Raw genomic sequence first — 22,280 nt, 5'->3', positions numbered from 1 at the left:
ATTTGTTTTTTTATATGACTAAAGATTTCAGTGAAGGGGACACACATTTCACCATAATAACTTAAAAACCCACAGAATTCCAGCATTTACATTTGAGATAATATAATAAGATAGAATTTACTGCCCATTTATATTTCTGTTAGACTGTACTAACAGAAAGGCCCAATAAACCGAAAACTGCAAATTGTTTTATGGTACTGAACTTCAGAAATGTGCTTTAGTAAAATGTGGGATTCGGGTGAGGTGATAATAGGGTGTTTCTGCCGTAATCCTGTGAAGTTCCTTACAGAAAATTTCATTTTGACCGTTATCAACCAAGAGTTCAACAAAGAGAATAAGTGACAGCGGTACTAGTAAATCTACCAAGAAAAGGAAAGAGATCAAGTTGGATCAGAAAATTAAAATAATGAGGATGTATGAAAATAGCCAAACATTAACAAGTATCACATGCAATTTTGATTTGTCAGTGTCTACAGTGAACACAATAATAAAGTGCAAAGACAGAATACAAGATAAGGTGAAGGGATCAGCACCAATGAAGACAACTATAATAACAAAGGCTATGAAATACATATCGGTTTTTACAGTACAATAATAACATGCGTTTTTTCTTTCTTTTATGTTTTCTTTTCTTATATGCCACTCCAGCGAATTCACCGCGGTCCCCAGATAAAGTTTTTAATTGAACTATTTAAAATTATATAACTATTTCTATATACATATATATATATATATATATATATATATGTATGTATATAGAAATAGTATTGCTGTATATATATATATACAGCAATACCCCGCATAGCACTGATAATTGGTACCAAAACTGTTCCGTGTTATGTGAAACAGTGCTGATTGAGGTATAATGTTGAACTGTTGGTCACTGTTGAACAGGTCACTGTTGAACAAAAGCCGAGAATTACGGTTGAATTTGAAAGTGTCTGCAATTCTGCCCAGACACGATAGGAGGAAGTATATGATGAGAGCTTTGTGGATCAATTCGGCCCTGGAAAGATTGTGCAAGGCTCAAGGGGTAGAATTTTTTTCAGCCTGGACTGTACTTGTTAACAGGAGAGATTGCTTCTACAGGGATGGGATACACTTAAATAGAAAGGGTGCAAGAATATTTGCTAATGCTATCGAGGCAATGTTAGGTGGGTCGGAAAACTGCTAGCTTGGGGGGAGACAAAGACCAATAGATTGACAGTAGCCACTGGCAGAGGTGAAAGAGATTCTTGCACTGCTTCTATTAGAATGAGCAGAAGCCTGAAAAACAAGATGCATGGTATTTCAGAGACTGCTGGGAGCCATTGCGGTACAAGTAAACACATGGGTTGTGTTAGAGTAGCTAAGAATAGAAACAGGTGCAGGTATACTTGCGTGTACACCAATGCTAGGAGTTTAGTAAATAAATTTGATGAATTTGAGGTATTGCTCAAAACATCAAAGGCAGCTATTGTTGGGATATCAGAGACGTGGTATCACACAGATATAAGGGATGCAGAACTGCAATTTGGGGAGTACGTCTACAGAAAGGATAGACAGGATAGGAAGAGGTTAGGCTATTAGTTAAGAAACACATAAAAACCAAGGAAGTGAAGCCAGTCGACATCGCTGGACAGTGCAGTGTTGAGTCAGTTTGGTGTGACATAAGCATTGGGAGATCAAAATTGAGAGTAGGAGTGTGCCATAGGCCTAATGACTCTGATGAGTATAATAAGGAACTGTACAGGGAAATAGAGTGGGCCAGTAAATCAGAGAGTCTTATAATGGGAGATTTTAATTTCCCAGATATTGACTGGAATTTGGGGGCTGGTTACTCACACACACTAGCGGGGCTTTTGTGGATTTATTGGATGATTGTTTTCTACATCAACATGTTCGGGAGGCAACTAGAGGGAGGAATACTCTTGATTTGAGTATCAGCAGTGATTCTTCATGCATTAAGAATCTGCAGATAAATGAACCACTAGGTGGCAGTGATCACAGTGTGCTGAAGTGGGATTTACTCAAAGAGGTAACTACCATTAGGGGTAAAGGGAAGGGTTATTGCTTTTGTAAAGGCGACTACAATGGACTGAGACAGTATTTAAATTCTATACAGTGGGACCAACTGATGATGTTACCAACAGCAAACTCAAAATGGGAAGCATTCAAAGAACTTATCTTGGAAGCTACTAGGCTTTACATACCAACTAAGAAATATTGTTGAAGGTTTAGGCCAAAATGGATGTCAGATGAACTAATGAGGCATATGGCAGAGAAGAAAAATGCATGGGATACTTACAAATTAACACATGACACAGAAGCCTATGATAGATACAAGTTCATATGCAACCAAGTTACAAAGGAGGTTAGGCAGGCGAAGGCAGATTACGAGAAATCCTTGGCAAGGGATGCAAAGAAAAACAGCAAAGAGTTCTTTACTTATGTAAACTCTAGAAGGAAGGGGATGAATCAGATTGGTCCACTTGATATTGATGGGTCAACTGTTGATGATCCTGCTCAGGTAGCTAACAAACTAAATGAATATTTTGCATCGACATTCACACATGAGGAGTTATTCAGCAAGGGCAATGCCAGAGATGTATTCAACTCTAGTAGTAAGCTACAGAATCTTGAAATAACTGGGAGTAAAGTGGAGGAGAAACTGTTGAAGATAAACACAAGAAAGGCACCCGGGGTGGATAGGATCTATCCAGTTATATTAAAGGAGGCAGCAAAGGAAGTAAGCAAACCCTTAGCCATAATTATGAGAGCTTCCTTGGACTCAGGGGAGGTACCCATAGACTGGAAATGTGCAAATGTGACCCCAATTCACAAAGGAGGATCAAAGGCTGACACAAGTAATTATAGACCTGTGAGCTTAACTTCTGTTCCAGGAAAATTAATGGAGGCACTGGTTAAAGAAGCACTGCAGGATCATTTAGACAAGACTTCAGTTATAGCTCAGACACAGCATGGTTTTGTTAAGGGGAAGTCTTGCCTGACCAACTTGATTGGATACTATGATGCAGTCACAAAAGAACTGGATGCAGGGAATAACTTTGATATTATATTCTTGGATCTTAGAAAGGCTTTTGATACTGTTGCACGTGGAAGACTGCTACACAAATTGGAGCAGTGTGACATTGGAGGCAAATTGCTGCTATGGATAAAGGGGTGGTTGAGGGGGAGAAGACAGAGAGTGGTAATCAATGGACACTGCTCATCGTGGACTAATGTTATTAGTGGAGTCCCTCAGGGCTCAGTGTTGGGTCCATTATTGTTTTCTGTATTTATAAACGATATTGATCATGGTATATCAAGCTTAATGTCCAAGTTTGCAGACGATACAAAGGTTGGCAGGGTTGTCAAGGACACTACTGACACTATGCTGCTGCAACAGGATCTGGAAAGGTTGAGCAGATGGGCTGAGAGGTGGCAAATGAAGTTTAACATTGACAAATGTAAAGTACTACACATGGGGAAACAGCAACCCCAGAGCAACGTATCAACTCTGTGGTACTACACTGACAGTGGTAGAGAATGAAAGGGACTTGGGGGTGGTTGTGCAGGCAGATATGAAGTTCTCCGAGCAGTGCAGACGGCCGGCAAGAGTAGCTCATGGAGTATTGTCAATGATATACAGGAATTTTTCCAGCAGGGATAAGGAGGTGATTATTCCATTGTATAAGGCAATGGTCAGGCCACACCTAGAGTACTGTATACAGGTCTGGAGGCCTCATTTCAAGAAGGATGTAGAGCTGCTGGAACGAGTACAGAGAAGGGCAACAAGATTAGTGAATGGAACAAAGGGGTGCTCTTACGAAGAAAGGCTTAAGTTTTGCAAATTACAGAGTCTGGAGACTAGGCACCAGCGAGGTGATCTGATAGAGGTGTATAAAGCCTTGAATGGTTTAAGCATGCTCAATGCTGATGGGATTCTTCCTCTAGCTCAGAAAAATCACCTGAGAGGGCATAAATTCAAATTGAGGAAAGACAGATGTAGGATAGACGTGCGGAAATTTGCCTTTAGCAAGCGGGTGGTTGGTTGGTGGAACAGACTTCCATCCCTTGTGGTGGAGGTTGATAGCCTAAATAAGTTTAAGGCTCAGCTGGACAGGTATTTTGAACGAACAGAGGGGTGATGTGGAAGTGGGTTTTTCTTTTTTTTTTTGCTGATGCTGCATAAGCTTCCTTTCTTGCATCAAATGCCTCTACTAATGCTAATGCTAATTATAATGGGTTTTAACTGAATGCATACCAGAGAAACAGTCTATAAACAAATCATAATAAATCTATAAGCAATTTGTGCTTGATAGCCAATTAAAAGGATTTGAAATAAAAAATATTGCAAAAATTTTATTAATGAAAAGGTAACATCGTGAGAGATGAGAAAAAACCTATATTGTTTATTTAGACATTTCAATAATAAAGACTGGGAAAGTCATCTTATTTTTTTCTTGGCATACAAGTCTTTGTAGCATCAAATCCCATCTTGTAAAATTTTCCTTATCTTGATGCTATGTTTTCTCTATTTATAAATGATATAGATGATTAGTAGAGTCATATGATGCAAGAAAGCAAGCTTATCCACCATTAGCCAAAAAAAAAAAAAAAAACACACACACACACACACACACTCCCATTTCACCCCTCCGTTCCAAGTACCTGTCCAGCTCAGCCTTAAATTTATTTAGGCTATCAACTTCCACAACAAAGGATGGAAGTCTGTTCCACCAACCAACCACCCGCTGGCTAAAGGCAAACTTCCACACATCTATGAATTTATGCCCTCTCAAATTATTATTCTCAGCAAGAGGAACAATTCCATCAGCATTGAGCATGCTCAAAACATTCAAGGCTTTAAGGTGATCTGATTACACCTTAATCAGATCACCTCGCAGGTGCCTAGTCTCCAGACACTAATTTGCAAAATTTAAGCCTTTCTTCATAAGAGCAACCCTTTGTTCCATTCACTAATCTTGTTGCCCTTCTCTGTACTCCTTCCAACAGCTCTACATTCTTCCTAAAATGAGGCTTCCAGACCTGTATACAGTACTCAAGGTGTGGCCAGACTATTGCCTTATATAAGGGGATAATCACCTCCTTATAACTGCTAGAAAAATTTCTGTATATCATTGACAAGACACTATGAACTACTCTTGCAGACCATCTGCACTGCTCAGAAAACTTCATATCTGCCTCACAATTACCCCCAGTTCCTTTTTGTTCTCTACCACTGTCAGTTTAGTACCAAAGAGTTCAAACGTCACTCTGGGGTTGCTGCTTCCCATACGTAGTACTTTACATTTGTCAATGTTAAACTTCATTTGCCACCTCTCGGCCCAACCTGCTCAACATTTCTAGATCCTGTTGTAGAAATGTACTGTCATTAGTGTCCTTAACAACCTTGCCAACCTTCATATCGTCTGCAAGCTTGATATACCATCATCAATATCATTTATAAATACAGAAAACAACAATGGACCCAATACTGAACCCTGAGGGACTCCACTAATAACATTAGTCCTTGATGAGCAGTGTCCACTGATTACCACTCTGTCTTCTCCCACTTAACCATCCCTTTATCCATAGCAGCATTTACCTCCAATGCCACTCTGCTCCAATTTGTGCAGCAGTGTTCCATGTGCAACAGTATCAAAAGCCTTTCTAAGGTTCAAATATATGATATCAAAGTTATTCCCTGCATCCAGTTCCTTTGTGACCACATCATAGTATCCAATCAAATTGGTCAGGCAAGAATTTCCCTTAACAAAACCATGCTGTGTCCGAGCTATAACTGAAGTCTTGTCTACATGATCCTTCAGCGCTTCTTTAACAAGTGCCTCCATTAATTTTCCTGGAACAGAAGTTAAACTAACAGGTCTATAATTACTTGTGTTGCCCTTTGATCCTCCTTTGTGAATTGGGGTCACATTTGCTCATCTCCAGTCCATGGGTACCTCCCCTGAGTCCAAAGAAGCTCTCATAATTATGGCTAAGGGTTTGCTTACTTCCTTTGCTGCATCCTTTTATATAACTGGATAGATCTCGTCCACCCCGGGTGCCTTTTTTATGTTTATCTTCAACAATTTCTCCTCCACTTTCCTTTCTGTGGAAAATCATCCAGCTCACTGCCAGAGTTTAACTCACCTCTGGCATTCTCCTCCCTGAATAATTCCTCATGGATGAATGTAGATGCAAAATACTCATTTAGTTTGTTAGCCACCTGAGCAGTATCACCAACAGTTGAACCATCAATATCCAGTGGACCAATCTGATTCATCCCTCTCTTTCTAGAGTTTACATACGTAAAGAACTCTTTGTTGTTTTTCTTTGCATCCTTTGCCAAGGATTTCTCCTAATCTGCCTGTGCCTGCCTAATCTTGGTTACAGACCAGCTTATATCTATCATAGGCTTCCATGTCACCCATTAATTTAAATGTACCCCATGCATTTTTCTTCTCTACCACATGTCTCATTAGTTCATCTAACATCCATTTAGGCCTAAACCTTGAACAATATTTCTTAGTTGGTATGTAAAGCCTAGCAGCTTCCAAGATAAATTCTTTGAATGCTTCCCATTTTGAATTTGCTGTTGATAACACCATCAGTTGGTCCCAATGTATAGAATTTAAATACTGTCTCAGACCATCGTAGTCGCCTTTACGAAAGCAATAATCCTTCCCTTTACCCCTGATGGCAGTTACCTCTTTGAGTAAATCCCACTTCAGCACACTGTGATCACTGCCACCTAGTGGTTCCTTTATCTGCAGATTCTTAATGCATGAAGAATGGCGCCTCCGTAGCCAGGTGGGCAGGAGCAGCAGTGCATAGCACACACTTCTTGATTAGACCGGGGTTCGAGCCTGTGAACACCTAATACGGAGGATGCGGAAAGTTCAGGGAATGACCACTGCATATCCCTGGAGCAATATGGCCTTAGTTGCTAATGCTCCTAAAAACCAAACAACAACAACAGCATGAAGAATCACTACTGATAATCAGATCAAGAGTACTACTCCCTCTAGTTGACTCCCAAACATGCTGATGTAGAAAACAATCATCCAATAAATCCACAAAAGCCTTGCTAGTGTGTGAGTGGCCAACCCACAAATTCCAGTCAATATCTTGGAAATTAAAATCCCCCATTAGAAGACTCTGATTTACTGTCCCACTCTATTTCCCTGTACAGTTCCTTATTATACTCATCAGAGTCAATAGGCCTATAACACACCACTACTCTAAATTTTGATCTCCGAATGCTTACGTCACACCAAACTTACTCGACACTGCACTGCCCAGCGATGTCGACTGGCTTCACTTCTTTGGATTTTATGTGTTTCTTAACTAATAGTAGAACCCCTCCTCCCTTCCTATCTTGTCTATCCTTCCTGTACACATTGTAGTCCCCAAATTCCAGTTCTGCATTCCTTATATCTTGTCACCCCACATCTCTGATATCCCAACAATATCTGCCTTTGATGTTCTGAGCAATACCTCAAATTCATCAAATTTATTTACCAAACTCCTAGCACTGGTGTACACGTAAGTATACATGCACCTGTTCCTATTCTTAGCTACCCTAACACAACCCATGTGTTTACTTGTACTGCTATGACTCCCAGCAGTCTCTGAAATACTCTGCATCTTGTTTTCCAGGCATCTGCTGATTCCAATAGAAAAGCAGTGAAAGAATCACTTTCACCTCTTGCCAGTGGCTACTGTTAATCTATAAGTCCTTGTACCCCCTCCAAGCTAGCAGTTTTCCAACCCACCTAACACTGCCTCGATAGCATCAGCAAATATTCTGCATCATTTCTATTTAAGTGTATTGCATCCCTGTAGAAGCAGTCTCTCCTAACAAGTACAAACCAGGCTGAAAAAAATTCTACCCCTTGAGGCCTGCACAATCTTTCCAGGGCCGAATTGATCGACAAAGCTCACATAATATACTCCCTCCTATCGTGTCTGGGCAGAATTGCAGACACTTTCAAATTCAACCCTAATTCACGGCTTTTTTTCAACAGTGACCTGTACTTGTTAAGTAATTCTGCCGGCCTCCTACTCTTAATATCATTAGTGCCAATGTGTACAACAATATCACCCTTTGTGTCCTTAAAAGATGATATCTGCTCTACGTCATCAACCTTTGCCCCTGGCAGACATACCCTGGTCCTGTTCCAACTATCCTTTTTACATAGCATGTTCCCCGTTTCCCTGACAATAGTCACCAACAACTACTAGTTCTACCAGCCCATTCTGCTTTGTGGGTTGCCGCTGTGTTGCGTGATGATCAAGTGCACACTATGGCGTTGATGTGGGCAGCTGACAGCCCGATGGGCCCTCAATTTAGATCCTTCGAGGGCATTCATCTTGTCCTTCAAGCTCTCGTATAAGCCCATAACAACGCTGAGTTGTCGCCTCATTTCCTCACACTCCTTACATGTCGTACACACAAAGACATCCTCCTTGGCAATATCATGTCCCATAACTGATATCAAGCTTAATGTACAACTTTGCAGATGATACGAAGGTTGGCAGGGTTGTTAAGGACATTAATGACAGTATGCTGCTGCAACAGGATCTAGAAAAATTGAGTAGATGGGCTGAGAAGTAGCAAATGAAGTTTAACATTGACAAATGTAAAGTACTACATATGGGAAGCAGTAACCCCAGAGTAACGTATCAACTCTGCAGTACTACATTGACAGTGGAAGAGAACGAAAAGGACCTGGGGGTAATTGTGCAGGCAGATATGAAGTTTTCTGCGCAGTGCAGATGGTCTGCAAGAGTAGCTCATAGTGTCTTGTCAATGATATACAGGAATTTTTCTAGCAGGCATAAGGAGGTGATTATCGCCTTGTATAAGGCAATGGTCAGACCACACCTTGAGTACTGTATACAGGTCTGGAGGCCTCATTTTAAGAAAGATGTAGAGCTGTTGGAACCAGTATAGAGAAGGGCAACAAGATTATGAATGGAACAAAGGGTTGCTCTTATGAAGAAAGGCTTAAATTTTGCAAATTACAGTGTCTGGAGACTAGGCACCTGCGAGGTGATCTGACTGAGGTGTATAAAGTGTTGAATGGTTTGAGCATGCTCAATGATGATAGAACTCTTCCTCTTGCTCAGAATAATCATTTGAGAGCACATAAATTCAAATTGAGGAAAGACAGATGTAGGATAGATGTGCAGAAGTTTGCCTTCAGCCAGCAGGTGGTTGGTTGGTGGAACAGACTTCCATCCTTTGTTGTGGAAGTTGATAGCCTAAATAAATTTAAGGCTGAGCTGGACAGGTATTTTGGAACGAATGGAGGGGTGAAATGGGAGCAATTTTTTTTTTTTTGGCTGATGCTGCATTAACTTGCTTTCTTGCATCATATGCCAAGCATTCTGGTCTCTTGCCATAGCTATTGGCCACAACTTTTGCCCATGTCTGCTCCCACCTGTGTACAAACCAAATGGTTCTGTTGTCACTTCAGCCAAGGATAAAGCTGACCTGCTAGCTTCCCATTTTTATTCTAACTCATGTATTAATGATCTTGGTAAAACACCTCCCACCATTCCCAACACACTCCATTTAATGCCTCCTGTGGTCTACCTTCAAAAAGATGTGAGGAGGATTTTAACGAATCTTGATGCTAAGAAAGCTCCAGGTCCTGATGGTATTTCTTCACTTGTTTTCAAAACCTGTGCTCCTGAACTTACTCCTATTCTTTGCCACCTTTTTTCACTTTCTTATTTCAAAGGTGTTTTTCCTTCTGCTTGGAAATTTGCTCATACCCAGCCAGTTTCTAAAAAGGGTGACAAATCCTTCCCGTCCAATTATCGTCCCATTGCAATTACTTCTACTCTTTCTAAAGTAATGGAGAAATCAATTAACTGCCAACTCTTAAACTACCTATAAACCTTCCATCTGATCAATGATCTCTGGTATGGATTCCATCAGTGTCGATCCACTGATGATATTCTGGCTTATGTTACCCATTTATGGACTAATTCAATGGAATGGTTCGATGAAACACAAGTAGTCACCTCTTGACATCTCAAAGGCTTTTGATTATGTTTGGCATAAAGGTCTTCTAAACAAGCTTCCATCTTATGGTTTGCCAACTGATTTTTGTAATTGGCCTTCCAGTTTTCTCTCTGATCACTCACTGAGGGTGATGGTAGATGGCTCTCTGTCTTCTAGCTTCTCCACTAATGCCAGTGTCCCCCAAGGTTCAGTTCTTTCCCCCACTCTTTTTCTCTTGTATATTAATGACCTTCCATTGACCGGAAATCCTATCCATAGTTTTACCAATGATAGCACATTGCATTCCACTTTCCATTTTGAGAAACCTTGACCTGCTCAATCAGCTTCAACTTCTCGAAAATCTGCTACCAATTCCTTAAATGCCGATCTTCAGGTAATTCTCCAGTGGGGCAAAGACAACTTAGTTGATTTCAACCCTTCTAAAACTCAGTCTTGTCTTATATCTTGCAAAAAGGATTCTTCAGCTTCTGTGCTTATCTTTGGTGACACTCCGATTTCTAGGCAAAATGATATCTCTTTTGGGGATTACCCTGACTTCTAATCTCTTTTGGCACAAGCACACAACAAATATTGCTTCCTCTGCATCTAAAAAACTTGGTTTTGCTCGCGGTGTTACTTTTCTTCCAAACATCTGCTCACTCTGTATAAATCGCAAATCTGCCGTACCAGGGAATATTGTTCCCACATCTGGGGTTGTGATCCCAAAACCTCTCTCAGGCTTCTTAATTCCATTCAGAAGAGGGTAGGTTAATTAATGATTCATCTCTAACAGAGTCTCTCCACTCGCTGTCTCATAGACGTACTGTTTCTGCTGCATGCCTCTTCTACAAATACTTCCAGGGGCACTGTGCTTCTGAATTGGCTTCTATAATTCCCGCTCTCTCTTTCAAAACAGTCCGAACACGTGCAACTACCAGCCAACATCCATTTACTGTCCAACTTCAAACTCACAGAACCAACTTTTCTTCTTCCTCGTTTATTCATTCAACTGCCGTTTTCTGGAACAACCTTCCTTCATACGTATTTCCTGAAAATTACAGTCCACAGAAGTTCAAGTCCAATTGCAACAAATATATTCTTTCATCTTCTCAACCTTCAACTCAAGCATGGTACTAAGTACTACAGGTTCTAATACCTCTCGTGTTTGGGGTATACATAAAAAAAAAAAAAAAAAAAAACAACAGATACAATTAAATCGATGCCATTCATACTATTTCTGTAGTGTTATTACCATCTGTAGTGATAAATTATGGTGACTTCACTGATATTTTTATTTAGTGACAACAGAAACTTGTTTGTAGAATGGAAGGGATGGGTGGGGATTTTTTCTGTTTCTGCTATATTCACATGCATATTTTCATTTTCTTTGTTCTTTTTGTGAAAGAATACCATATGTGAGCTGCTACAGAGTAAATGATACCTTCTTTAGATATACAAAATTGATTTTATACATACAGGATGATATGTGTACTTAAAAGTGAGCAAAGTTCTGCAATATTTTCTTAAGCAGTTGGCAGTTTATGTCCAAACCACTAAAATATGGATTGTAATGGGGCCACACAGTTAAGAACCTCAAACTATGATAAATTTTAATTTAAGCATTTATGGAATATAAAAGCAAATTTTTTATATAGGGTGATTCACTACCAGTGCGACAAACTTGCAGGAGGTGTAGGGGGCCCAAAGACAAATCGGAATCACATAGCATTGCAGGGTCCGAAATGCCTTCGTCATGAGGGAGGTCGAGTGAACAAAGAAGCAAAGAAAAAGAACAGAACCAGCAACTCGTTAGTGTAACAGAAATCATTTTAATGACAAGTTTTACATTGGCAAAAAGCCATGCTACAGAAGGTGTTCGAAAGACCAGAAGCATTCACACAGGCTTCACAGCGCCGCCGCATGGAATCCCTAACGTTCTGGAAGATTCCTGGCGTGTCTCGAATCTCCCCGGCAGCTACAGAGATGCGAGCAACGAGGTCTTCAACTGAATCAACGGGGGTCTCGTACACCAATGTCTTCATTTGACCCCAGCAGAAGTCCAGGCATAATAGGTCCAGCGATCTAGCAGGCCAATAAACCGGACCACCACGACCTATCCAATGCTGTCCAAATGTTTAGGTGTTGGTGGACGTCATTGTGTAATGTGGGGGAGCTCCATCATGCTGGAACCACATTGAGTGGCGCAACGACTGAGGAACATGTGCTTCTTCAACAAGTTCGGGCAGGACTTGATGTAGAAAGATCAAGTATGCCCTACCGTCCAGACGAGGGGGCAGAAGGTACGGTCCAATGAGATGGTCTCCAACAATGCCGGCCTAAACATTGACAGAGAAATGGCGTTGAGTTGCAAGTGTTCGCATACCATGAGGGTTCTCCAAAGCCCATAAATGGGCATTATGTTGATTGAAGGTTCCCTCTCTTGTGAAACTTGCCTCATCCGTGAACAATATGGACGCAGCAAATGCGCTGTCTGCCGCACTCTGTTGAAGAAACCAAGTAGCAAAAGTCCTCCGGAGTGGATAATCCGCAGGCTCCAATGATTGGACACGTTGCAGATGGTATGAACTCATTTGGTTTGTTGACAGTATCCTCCATACAGTGGATGGGGAAATACCCAATCGCTGGCCTATCGCTCGAGTACTCATACTCGGATTGCCTTCTGCAGGACGTAGGACATTCTCCTCATTGTCTGGCATCCTCATTGTTTGCTCTCGATTCATGGTACCTCTCGTGAAACAACCAGTCTCACGTAACCTTCTGTGCATGCGTGCAAAAATTGTAGGATAAGGGGCACGCCTGTGCAGGAAACATTCCTGGTACAAGCACAGAGAGGCGCACCCATTACAGTCCACAGCTCCATACGCAAGGTGCATGTCGGCCAGTTCAACGTTTGAATACTCGTCCATCCTACTGCCTCAGGAACCAGTTCGCAAATGCTGACTTCCAGCGGGATGGCTGTTCACGTGACCTCCCGTTCAATGTCCTCTACCGCATGATGAAGGCATTTCGGATCCTGCAATGCTATGTGATTCCGATTCATCTTTGTGCCCCCTACACCCCCTGCAAGTTTGTTGCACTGGTAGTGAATCACCCTGTATACGCCTATATCCCTTTATATTTTGATCCCTGCCTATTTTTCTGAGTTTCTACTTCTTTCCCAAATTTTTCAGACCAGTTTCAGGAGCACAGCCTTACAAGTAAACGAAACCTACTGTTGCATTGAAGATATATGTATTGCTGTCTAGACATTTCCCCAGGATGACCCTAAAATCTGCCAATGTCATCTGAGTTACAGAATCTCTGCATAGCCAGTCATGTATATTGTGTAGGTTTGTGAATTTAGCAATATATTGTGTTATAGACGTGATCACATAGCAACCAGCCAATAGAGAATCATCTGGAAATTTAGTGGCTAGTCCTTGCTATGAGCAGAGTGAGCCATCTGCACCATCTGTTGATATGCTGTGCTGGGCTGCCCTCAAGGACCCTGAGGTTACAACCAAACAGAGTGGACAATAAAAGGGTGGATTTTAACTTTCCAATAGCAGACACTCCCCGGTTTACGTAATACTCAGCTTACGGAAATTTGACTTTCCATAAGATTTTGCCGGCCGGTGTAAACTTAAATTCGTGGAAACATATTTTGCATTCCGTAGGAATAAATGGAGGTATTGTGAAAATATTGTAATGTGAACCCAAGAACCCCTTGTTTTTCGTTCCGAAACCCCAGAAGCTGAAAGTTTCTCTATATAACTAAGCTATTTATCTCTCTAAAAGAGAATTTTTATAATTGAAATTACACTACACTTTCATCGTTATCATGTGTTCCGTTATAAGAATCAATTTTGAACGCCTTTGTGATATTTTTCGAAAACACATTTCTGGAAGTCACTAATCATAAAACAATAAAAACAATTTGCACTTTCCGGTTTATTGGGCTTTTCTGTTAGTGTAATCTATTATAAATGAGTAGTAAACTTGATCTTATTGCATTTGTGATAATACCGATAACTGGAATTCTGTGGTTTTAACGTTACAGGTATTATGGTGAAATGAGTTCCCCTTCACTGAAATCTTCAATCATATAAAAAACAAATAAATTTTCAGAATGTTCTCTTCATTCCTATTTACTTATTACAATGTCGCCATTGTAATAAGGGAAAGGGACCAACGGAAAGTGCAAGTTCTGGCAGTGCCAGTAAACAAAACAAAATTGATTTAGAAATGAAGATGTTAATTAAAAAGTATGAAGCAGGACAAAGTTGACAAAGTTTGTCATTCTATTGCATGGAATTTGGCTCACTGCTTCAACGGTGAATACTTTTTTTTTTTGGTTAGTTGTTTGCGCATCGGCTTCTGTGGCCATATTGCACCTCCTAAGGTTTTTGCATTTTCTACTCTGATCCAAGCCTGAGACGGGATTCAAACCCGCAACCTTTGGGTTGCCAGGCAGGCACTTTACTCACCCGGCTAGCCCGGTCGGCCAGTGAATACTATTTAAAAGGACAGCGAACATATAAAAGAAAACGTTAAAGGATCAACGCATTTAAGATCAACAGCATTCAGGTGCTATATCAAAGATGGAACAGCTATTAATAACATGGATGGAAAATCAGATTCAGAAGCGAATGGCTCTGAGTCTAATGACCATTCAAGCAAAAGCAACAAGTATTTATGAAGATATTACAGGTGACGCCCCTGCTTAACGCTGATAATTCATTCCGGAAAAAGAGCGCAAAGTGAGCATCACATTCCCATAAGGTAACATTTATTTGGGAGTTGCGGTCGGTGCCATAGGATATTTCCTATTCAATAATAAACAGTAGTGAAAAGATACACAAATGTTGGTCAAAATATTTAATATTCAAATATTTGTACATATAACATATTCTGCATTACATACGTATATAATTATGTGGTAACTACTTACATATCAAAATTAAACTTAAAATCATGAATTTAATTGATCTAAATTGATTTTGCTTGATTTAATTTCATTGATGAATTTAATCATGAAAAATGTGTCGATTTTGGGTTTCTACTTTGGCCCCATTCCTGGTAAACTAAAAGGGGTTTTAATTTAAAATCCCCCGCAGCGTTACCACTCAACAATAAAGTCAACCGATCCTTCACTGCTTTGAAACCTGGCATGTTTTCTTCTTCTTTCAATATGATACTTCTTTTAGGCATTCGTTTCCAAAAAAAGACCTGCTTCATCTATGTTAAAAACTTGTTGAGAAGTATAACACATAATATCCCTCCAACACTTTTAACAAGTTCTTTTTTGAAAGTTTTGGCTCCTTGATCTGCACTTGCGGCTTCTCCCTGTATTTTAAATCTATTCAACCAGCCCTTACTAGTTTTAAATGGTTCTGCATTTTTTTTTTTTTTTAGGTGAGCTTTCTTCAGATCATAGGCTATTTTTTTTTTTTTTTATATAATATTTAACTTAACTGAATTCTGCATTGGATATAATCTTCAATAAAATTAGTTAAAGTCTCTCCATTTCAATGCTAATAGCTGTCTTTCCCACTGCTAAAATTAATTCTTTATTTTTTTAAAATTGTTCTTACAGTTAAATGATTGGCTGATTAATTAAATGATTAATTTTCAAATTCAGTCTTTTTCTTACATTTGTAGTCTTCATACTGTGTCCAGACATTGCTGCTTTTTCATTCTTATCTGCCATTATTAACTCTTTAAAAATGTAACTGCTTTGGTCGCATTAATTATGATTCAATGTTCAAGCAAACCGTCCGTTATGCACTATGTCTAATACTGTACTGAGTGATGACTAGACTTCAGATAAATGCATATAATGCAAATATACTTGATCATTTTTAAATTATTCCATACTCAGTGAAATTTTAAAAATTTCACTGAGTGAAATTTTTAAAATTTCACTGAGCAGGGGAAATGTTTTGCTGTTTTGCTATTAATTTTCAAGTTATCAACTCCATCAGATGAAACATATTTTCGTTAAATATGCCAAAAATGCAATCTGTATGCTGGTAAAAGAGCGTTATAGTGATTTGTGACAGCGTTATAGTCAGATACGGGTTTATAATATAAGAACAGCATTATAGCAAATCGCATTATAATGAGGGGCTGCTGTAATGATAAGTAAGGCGCAACCCCAAGCCAAGTTCATGGCAAGCAATGGGTGGTTAATAGGTTCAAGCATCGCACTCGTTTCCAAAACATTAAAATATGCGGCGAAGTTGCCAGTGCCGATTCTGCAGCTGCAGAGAAAGTTTGTGATGTGTTGGAAAAAACCTCTTCTAAATCTCCACAGCCCTCAACTTCCGCAGCGGCATGCTTATCAGCTGGAGAGTTAATTCTGGCAACGATGCTCGAAAGGTAAAACTTGCTGACGTTATGCCTGTCTCCTCTGTCTTTTTGCAATTTTGTACACTTTTATAATTATAATTTTTCCTGTGCAATGAGATGAAAAAATTCCATTTACAGTTCGTTGAACATTTCTTTTTTGCTTCAATCAAATTCAGTGCACATAGTTGCGAGTGTTGCATAAGCATTTAGGGAAATTCCGACTTCTGTGAAATTCGATTTGTGAAGCGTTCTGCAGAACACAACCCTTACATAAGTCGGGGAGTGGCTGTATTGCATTGGTCACTCACACAGTAGCAGAACTTAGCAGGATTTATTGGATGAACGTTTTCTACACCAGCATGTTAGACAGGCAACAGGAGAAATATCTTGATCTGAATATCGGCAGTGACCTTTCATCCATAACAAGACTCCACATAAAGGAAACACTAGGTAACAATGATCATCATGTATTGATGTACAATTTACTTAACACTATGATTCCTGTCAAGGGTAAAGGAAAGGGATTTTCCTTTTGTAAAGAGAGCTACACCAGTCATAAACAGTTTAATTCCTTTCAGTAGAACCAACTGATGATGTTAAAAAGTGCAAATTCTTTCAATAAAAAAAATTATGGGAAGTAATTGTAGAAGCAACTAAGCTTTTTATACCAGCTAAGAGAGATACTGTTCGAGGTTAGGCCTAATTGGTTGTCAGATGACTTGAGACTAGTGAAAGAAAAAAAAACAAACCAGACGATTTATTGATATACAGAAACCTACAGTAATTATAAAGATGTCTGAAATCAAGTCACTGAGGGAGTTAGGCAAGCTAACGCAGATCGTGAGAAGTCGGCTAAGAATGCAAAGAAAAGTGGTAGAGGATTCTTTACTTATGTTGACACTACAAGCAAAGAAATGAACCACATTGAATTATTATATATGAATGGCATAACCTACTAAATCCACTTTAGGTAGCTGACACTGAATAAATATTCTGCATCTGCATTAAGAAGTATTTGAGATGGGTATACCAAAGGTAAACTAAATTCTAACTAGGGCTACATGATTCTGTGATAACTGAGAGGAGAGTGGATGAGAAATTGTGAAGCTAAAAGTAAATAAGGCATGGGGGGGGAGACAATGGAATCTATCCAATTTTATTGAAAAAAAAGCAGCAAATGAGGTAAGCAAACCTTTAGCCATAATTATTATAGGTCCAAAATTTCTAATGCTTATAAAAAATATGGAACTGGCAATATATAAAGTTAAAGAAGTGCCACATAACCTTTAATCACTTGAAATCTCACTTGCTGACCACATCTTCATAGCAAATAAAGAAATTTTAAGATAAAACAGAACAAACACAACATTAACTCGAAGACACTGATCATTCAATAGGATGGCCATATTAGTTTTTGCTCAGTAATTGGGGGGGCGGGGGATGGAGGTAGCTGTTATGCTATGAAACTATTTGCAGATCAATATTATACTGAATCAGTTAATTCATTTAATTTAGCAAGTTCAGTAAAATGTGCTTTTACCTTACATATAACACTTGGCAGTCTGAAACAACATATAAAAAGACAGCTTCAGCTTTTAACAGTGATATACAAACCCAATTTTCATGTTAGCTTCTTCATTTTTCACATGTGCAGTCCAAACTCCGATCTTGTCACCTTTACCCCTTATCTGAACCACTGCTCCACATATTTCATCACTAAATTCACCAAATGCTTCACCTATTAGGCACAAAAGCTGTAAAAATACAGAAACAAACTTAATAAGGCTGATGTTATAATAACAATGTTATAATGATAAGTTAACAAGGATGATTCAGTCACCCAATTCTGTCACAATGAAAAAGAAAGTGAAGAAAAGCATTTTACCCACCACCTCCTGTTACACTTAAAATAGATACAATTATAGATACACTTGGAGGACATTATAAGAATATATACTACAAGTGAATAGTGTTTTAATTAGTTTATGATTATTTTTGGAAGAAAAAAATTATTACAACTCTGCATAATAACTCTCAACAATCTAATTGAAAAAGGACTATGTTTCTGAATTCCATTACCAAATCTTCTTTGGGGCAAGTTTTGAGTTCTACAAAGATTATAAACAGAATTACTTAAAAATGGTTATATGTCAATTCAGAATTAATATAACATGGAAAGTGACAGAATGAGGAGAGTCACAACACATGCCACACAGAAAGGGAGGTGGGTCGGAAAACTGCTAGCTTGGGGGGAGACAAAGACCAATAGATTGACAGTAGCCACTGGCAGAGGTGAAAGAGATTCTTGCACTGCTTCTATTAGAATGAGCAGAAGCCTGAAAAACAAGATGCATGGTATTTCAGAGACTGCTGGGAGCCATTGCGGTACAATTAAACACATGGGTTGTGTTAGGGTAGCTAAGAATAGAAACAGGTGCAGGTATACGTGCGTGTACACCAATGCTAGGAGTTTAGTAAATAAATTTGATGAATTTGAGGTATTGCTCAAAACATCGAAGGCAGATATTGTTGGGATATCAGAGACGTGGTGTCACACAGATATAAGGGATGCGGAACTGCAATTTGGGGAGTACAACGTCTACAGAAAGGATAGACAGGATAGGAAGGGGGGAGGGGTTATGCTATTAGTTAAGAAACACATAAAAACCAAGGAAGTGAAGCCAGTCGACATCGCTGGACAGTGCAGTGTGGAGTCAGTTTGGTGTGACATAAACATTGGAAGATCAAAATTGAGAGTAGGAGTGTGCTATAGGCCTAATGACTCTGATGAGTATAATAAGGAACTATACAGGGAAATAGAGTGGGCCAGTAAATCAGAGTGTCTTATAATGGGAGATTTTAATTTCCCAGATGTTGACTGGAATTTGGGGGCTGGATACTCACACACTAGCAGGGCTTTTGTGGATTTATTGGATGATTGTTTTCTACATCAGCATGTTCGGGAGGCAACTAGAGGGAGTAATACTCTTGATTTGATTATCAGCAGTGATTCTTCATGCATTAAGAATCTGCAGATAAATGAACCACTAGGTGGCAGTGATCACAGTGTGCTGAAGTGGGATTTACTCAAAGAGGTAACTACCATTAGGGGTAAAGGGAAGGGTTATTGCTTCCGTAAAGTCGACTACGATGGACTGAGACAGTATTTAAATTCTATACAGTGGGACCAACTGATGATGTTACCAACAGCAAATTCAAAATGGGAAGCATTCAAAGAACTTATCTTGGAAGCTACTAGGCTTTACATACCAACTAAGAAATATTGTTCAAGGTTTAGGCCAAAATGGATGTCAGATGAACTAATGAGGCATATGGCAGAGAAGAAAAATGCATAGGATACATACAAATTAACACATGACACAGAAGCCTATGATAGATACAAGTTCATATGCAACCAAGTTACAAAGGAGGTTAGGCAGGCGAAGGCAGATTACGAGAAATCCTTGGCAAGGGATGCAAAGAAAAACAGCAAAGAGTTCTTTACTTATGTAAACTCTAGAAGGAAAGGGATGAATCAAATTGGTCCACTTGATATTAATGGGTCAAGTGTTGATGATCCTGCTCAGGTAGCTAACAAACTAAATGAATATTTTGCATCAACATTCACACATGAGGAGTTATTCAGCGAGGGGAATGCCAGAGGTGTATTCAACTCTAGCAGTAAGCTACAGAATCTTGAAATAACTGGGAGTAAAGTGGAGGAGAAACTGTTGAAGATAAACACAAGAAAGGCACCCGGGGTGGATGGGATCTATCCAGTTATATTAAAGGAGGCAGCAAAGGAAGTAAACAAACCCTTAGCCATAATTATGAGAGCTTCCTTGGACTCAGGGGAGGTACCCATAGACTGGAAATGTGCAAATGTGACCCCAATTCACAAAGGAGGATCAAAGGCTGACACAAGTAATTATAGACCTGTGAGCTTAAATTCTGTTCCAGGAAAATTAATGGAGGCACTGGTTAAAGAAGCACTGCAGGATCATTTAGACAAGACTTCAGTTATAGCTCAGACACAGCATGGTTTTGTTAAGGGGAAGTCTTGCCTGACCAACTTGATTGGATACTATGATGCAGTCACAAAAGAACTGGATGCAGGGAATAACTTTGATATTATATACTTGGATCTTAGAAAGGCTTTTGATACTGTTGCACATGGAAGACTGCTACACAAATTGGAGCAGTGTGACATTGGAGGCAAATTGCTGCTATGGATAAAGGGGTGGTTGAGGGGGAGAAGACAGAGAGTGGTAATCAATGGACACTGCTCACCGTGGACTGATGTTATTAGTGGAGTCCCTCAGGGCTCAGTGTTGGGTCCATTATTGTTTTCTGTATTTATAAATGATATTGATGATGGTATATCGGGATTAATGTCCAAGTTTGCAAACGATACAAAGGTTGGCAGGGTTGTCAAGGACACTACTGACACTATGCTGCTGCAACAGGATCTGGAAAGGTTGAGCAGATGGGCTGAGAGGTGGCAAATGAAGTTTAACATTGACAAATGTAAAGTACTACACATGGGAAACAGCAACCCCAGAGCAACGTATCAACTCTGTGGTACAACACTGACAGTGGTAGAGAATGAAAGGGACTTGGGGGTGGTTGTGCAGGCAGATATGAAGTTCTCTGAGCAGTGCAGACGGGTTGCAAGAGTAGCTCATGGAGTATTGTCAATGATATACAGGAATTTTTCCAGCAGGGATAAGGAGGTGATTATTCCATTGTATAAGGCAATGGTCAGGCCACACCTAGAGTACTGTATACAGGTCTGGAGGCCTCATTTCAAGAAGGATGTAGAGCTGCTGGAACGAGTACAGAGAAGGGCAACAAGATTAGTGAATGGAACAAAGGGGTGCTCTTACGAAGAAAGGCTTAAGTTTTGCAAATTACAGTGTCTGGAGACTAGGCACCAGCGAGGTGATCTGATAGAGGTGTATAAAGCCTTGAATGGTTTAAGCATGCTCAATGCTGATGAGATTCTTCCTCTAGCTCAGATTAATCACCTGAGAGGGCATAAATTCAAATTGAGGAAAGACAGATGTAGGATAGACGTGCGGAAATTTGCCTTTAGCCAGCGGGTGGTTGGTTGGTGGAGCAGACTTCCATCCCTTGTGGTGGAGGTTGATAGCCTAAATAAGTTTAAGGCTCAGCTGGACAGGTATTTTGAACGAACAGAGGGGTGAAGTGGAAGTGGTTTTTTTTTTTTTTTTTTGGCTGATGCTGCATAAGCTTGCTTTCTTGCATCAAATGCCTCTACTAATGCTAATGCTAATCTCTCCATTTCTGAAATGTAACAACTGTGTGGTACTACACTTAAAGTGGTAGAAAATGAAAGACCTGGAAGTAATTGTGCAGTCAGATATGAAATTTTCTGAGCAGTGCATAGAGGCTGCCAGAGCAGGTCATGAGGTATTGTCAATGATATACAGGAATTTTGCTAGTAGGGAAAAGGAGGTGATTATTCCTTTGTATAAGGCAATGGTCAGGCCACACCTTGAGTACTGCATACAGGTCTGGAAGTCTCATTTTAGGAAGGATGTAGAGTTGCTTGAGCAAGTACAGAGAAGGGCAACAAGATTGGTGAGGGGAACAAAAGGGTGGTCTTACGAAGAGAGGCTTAGTTCTGCAAATTGCAGAATCGGGAAACTAGGCACTAGTGAAGTGATCTGATTGAGGTGTATAAGGCCTTGAATGGGTTGAGCAGGCTCAATTCTGATGGGATTCTTCCTCTCGCTCAGATTATGAAACTGGGGGGAGGGCATAAATTCAAATTGAGGAAAGACAGCTATAGAATTGATGAGTGGAAATTTGCCTTTAGCCAGCAGGTAGTTGATTGCTGGAACAAATGTCCTCGAGTGTCATTGATAGCTTAAATAAATTCAAGGAGGAACTGGACAAACTT

At 39.8% G+C, this 22,280-nt stretch overlaps 1 protein-coding gene across 2 annotated transcripts in view; it reads right to left on the bottom strand.

Moving 5' to 3' along the window:
* LOC150081743 (eukaryotic translation initiation factor 4E-like) overlaps positions 1-22,280 on the bottom strand; it is a 221,544-nt gene that overhangs the window by 62,698 nt on the left and 136,566 nt on the right. For both annotated transcript variants that reach the window (XM_090379610.1, XM_090379608.1), the window contains exon 5: positions 17,969-18,108. In XM_090379610.1, the coding sequence (XP_090235736.1) occupies positions 17,969-18,108 (140 nt within the window). The remainder of the gene's footprint in view (positions 1-17,968; positions 18,109-22,280) is intronic.

This window comes from Mastigoproctus giganteus, chromosome 8 (genome assembly GCF_048544385.1).
Source record: "Mastigoproctus giganteus isolate SK-2022 chromosome 8, ASM4854438v1, whole genome shotgun sequence".
Classification (NCBI taxonomy): domain Eukaryota; kingdom Metazoa; phylum Arthropoda; class Arachnida; order Uropygi; family Thelyphonidae; genus Mastigoproctus; species Mastigoproctus giganteus.
This window is presented reverse-complemented; position numbering and strand designations above follow the sequence as displayed.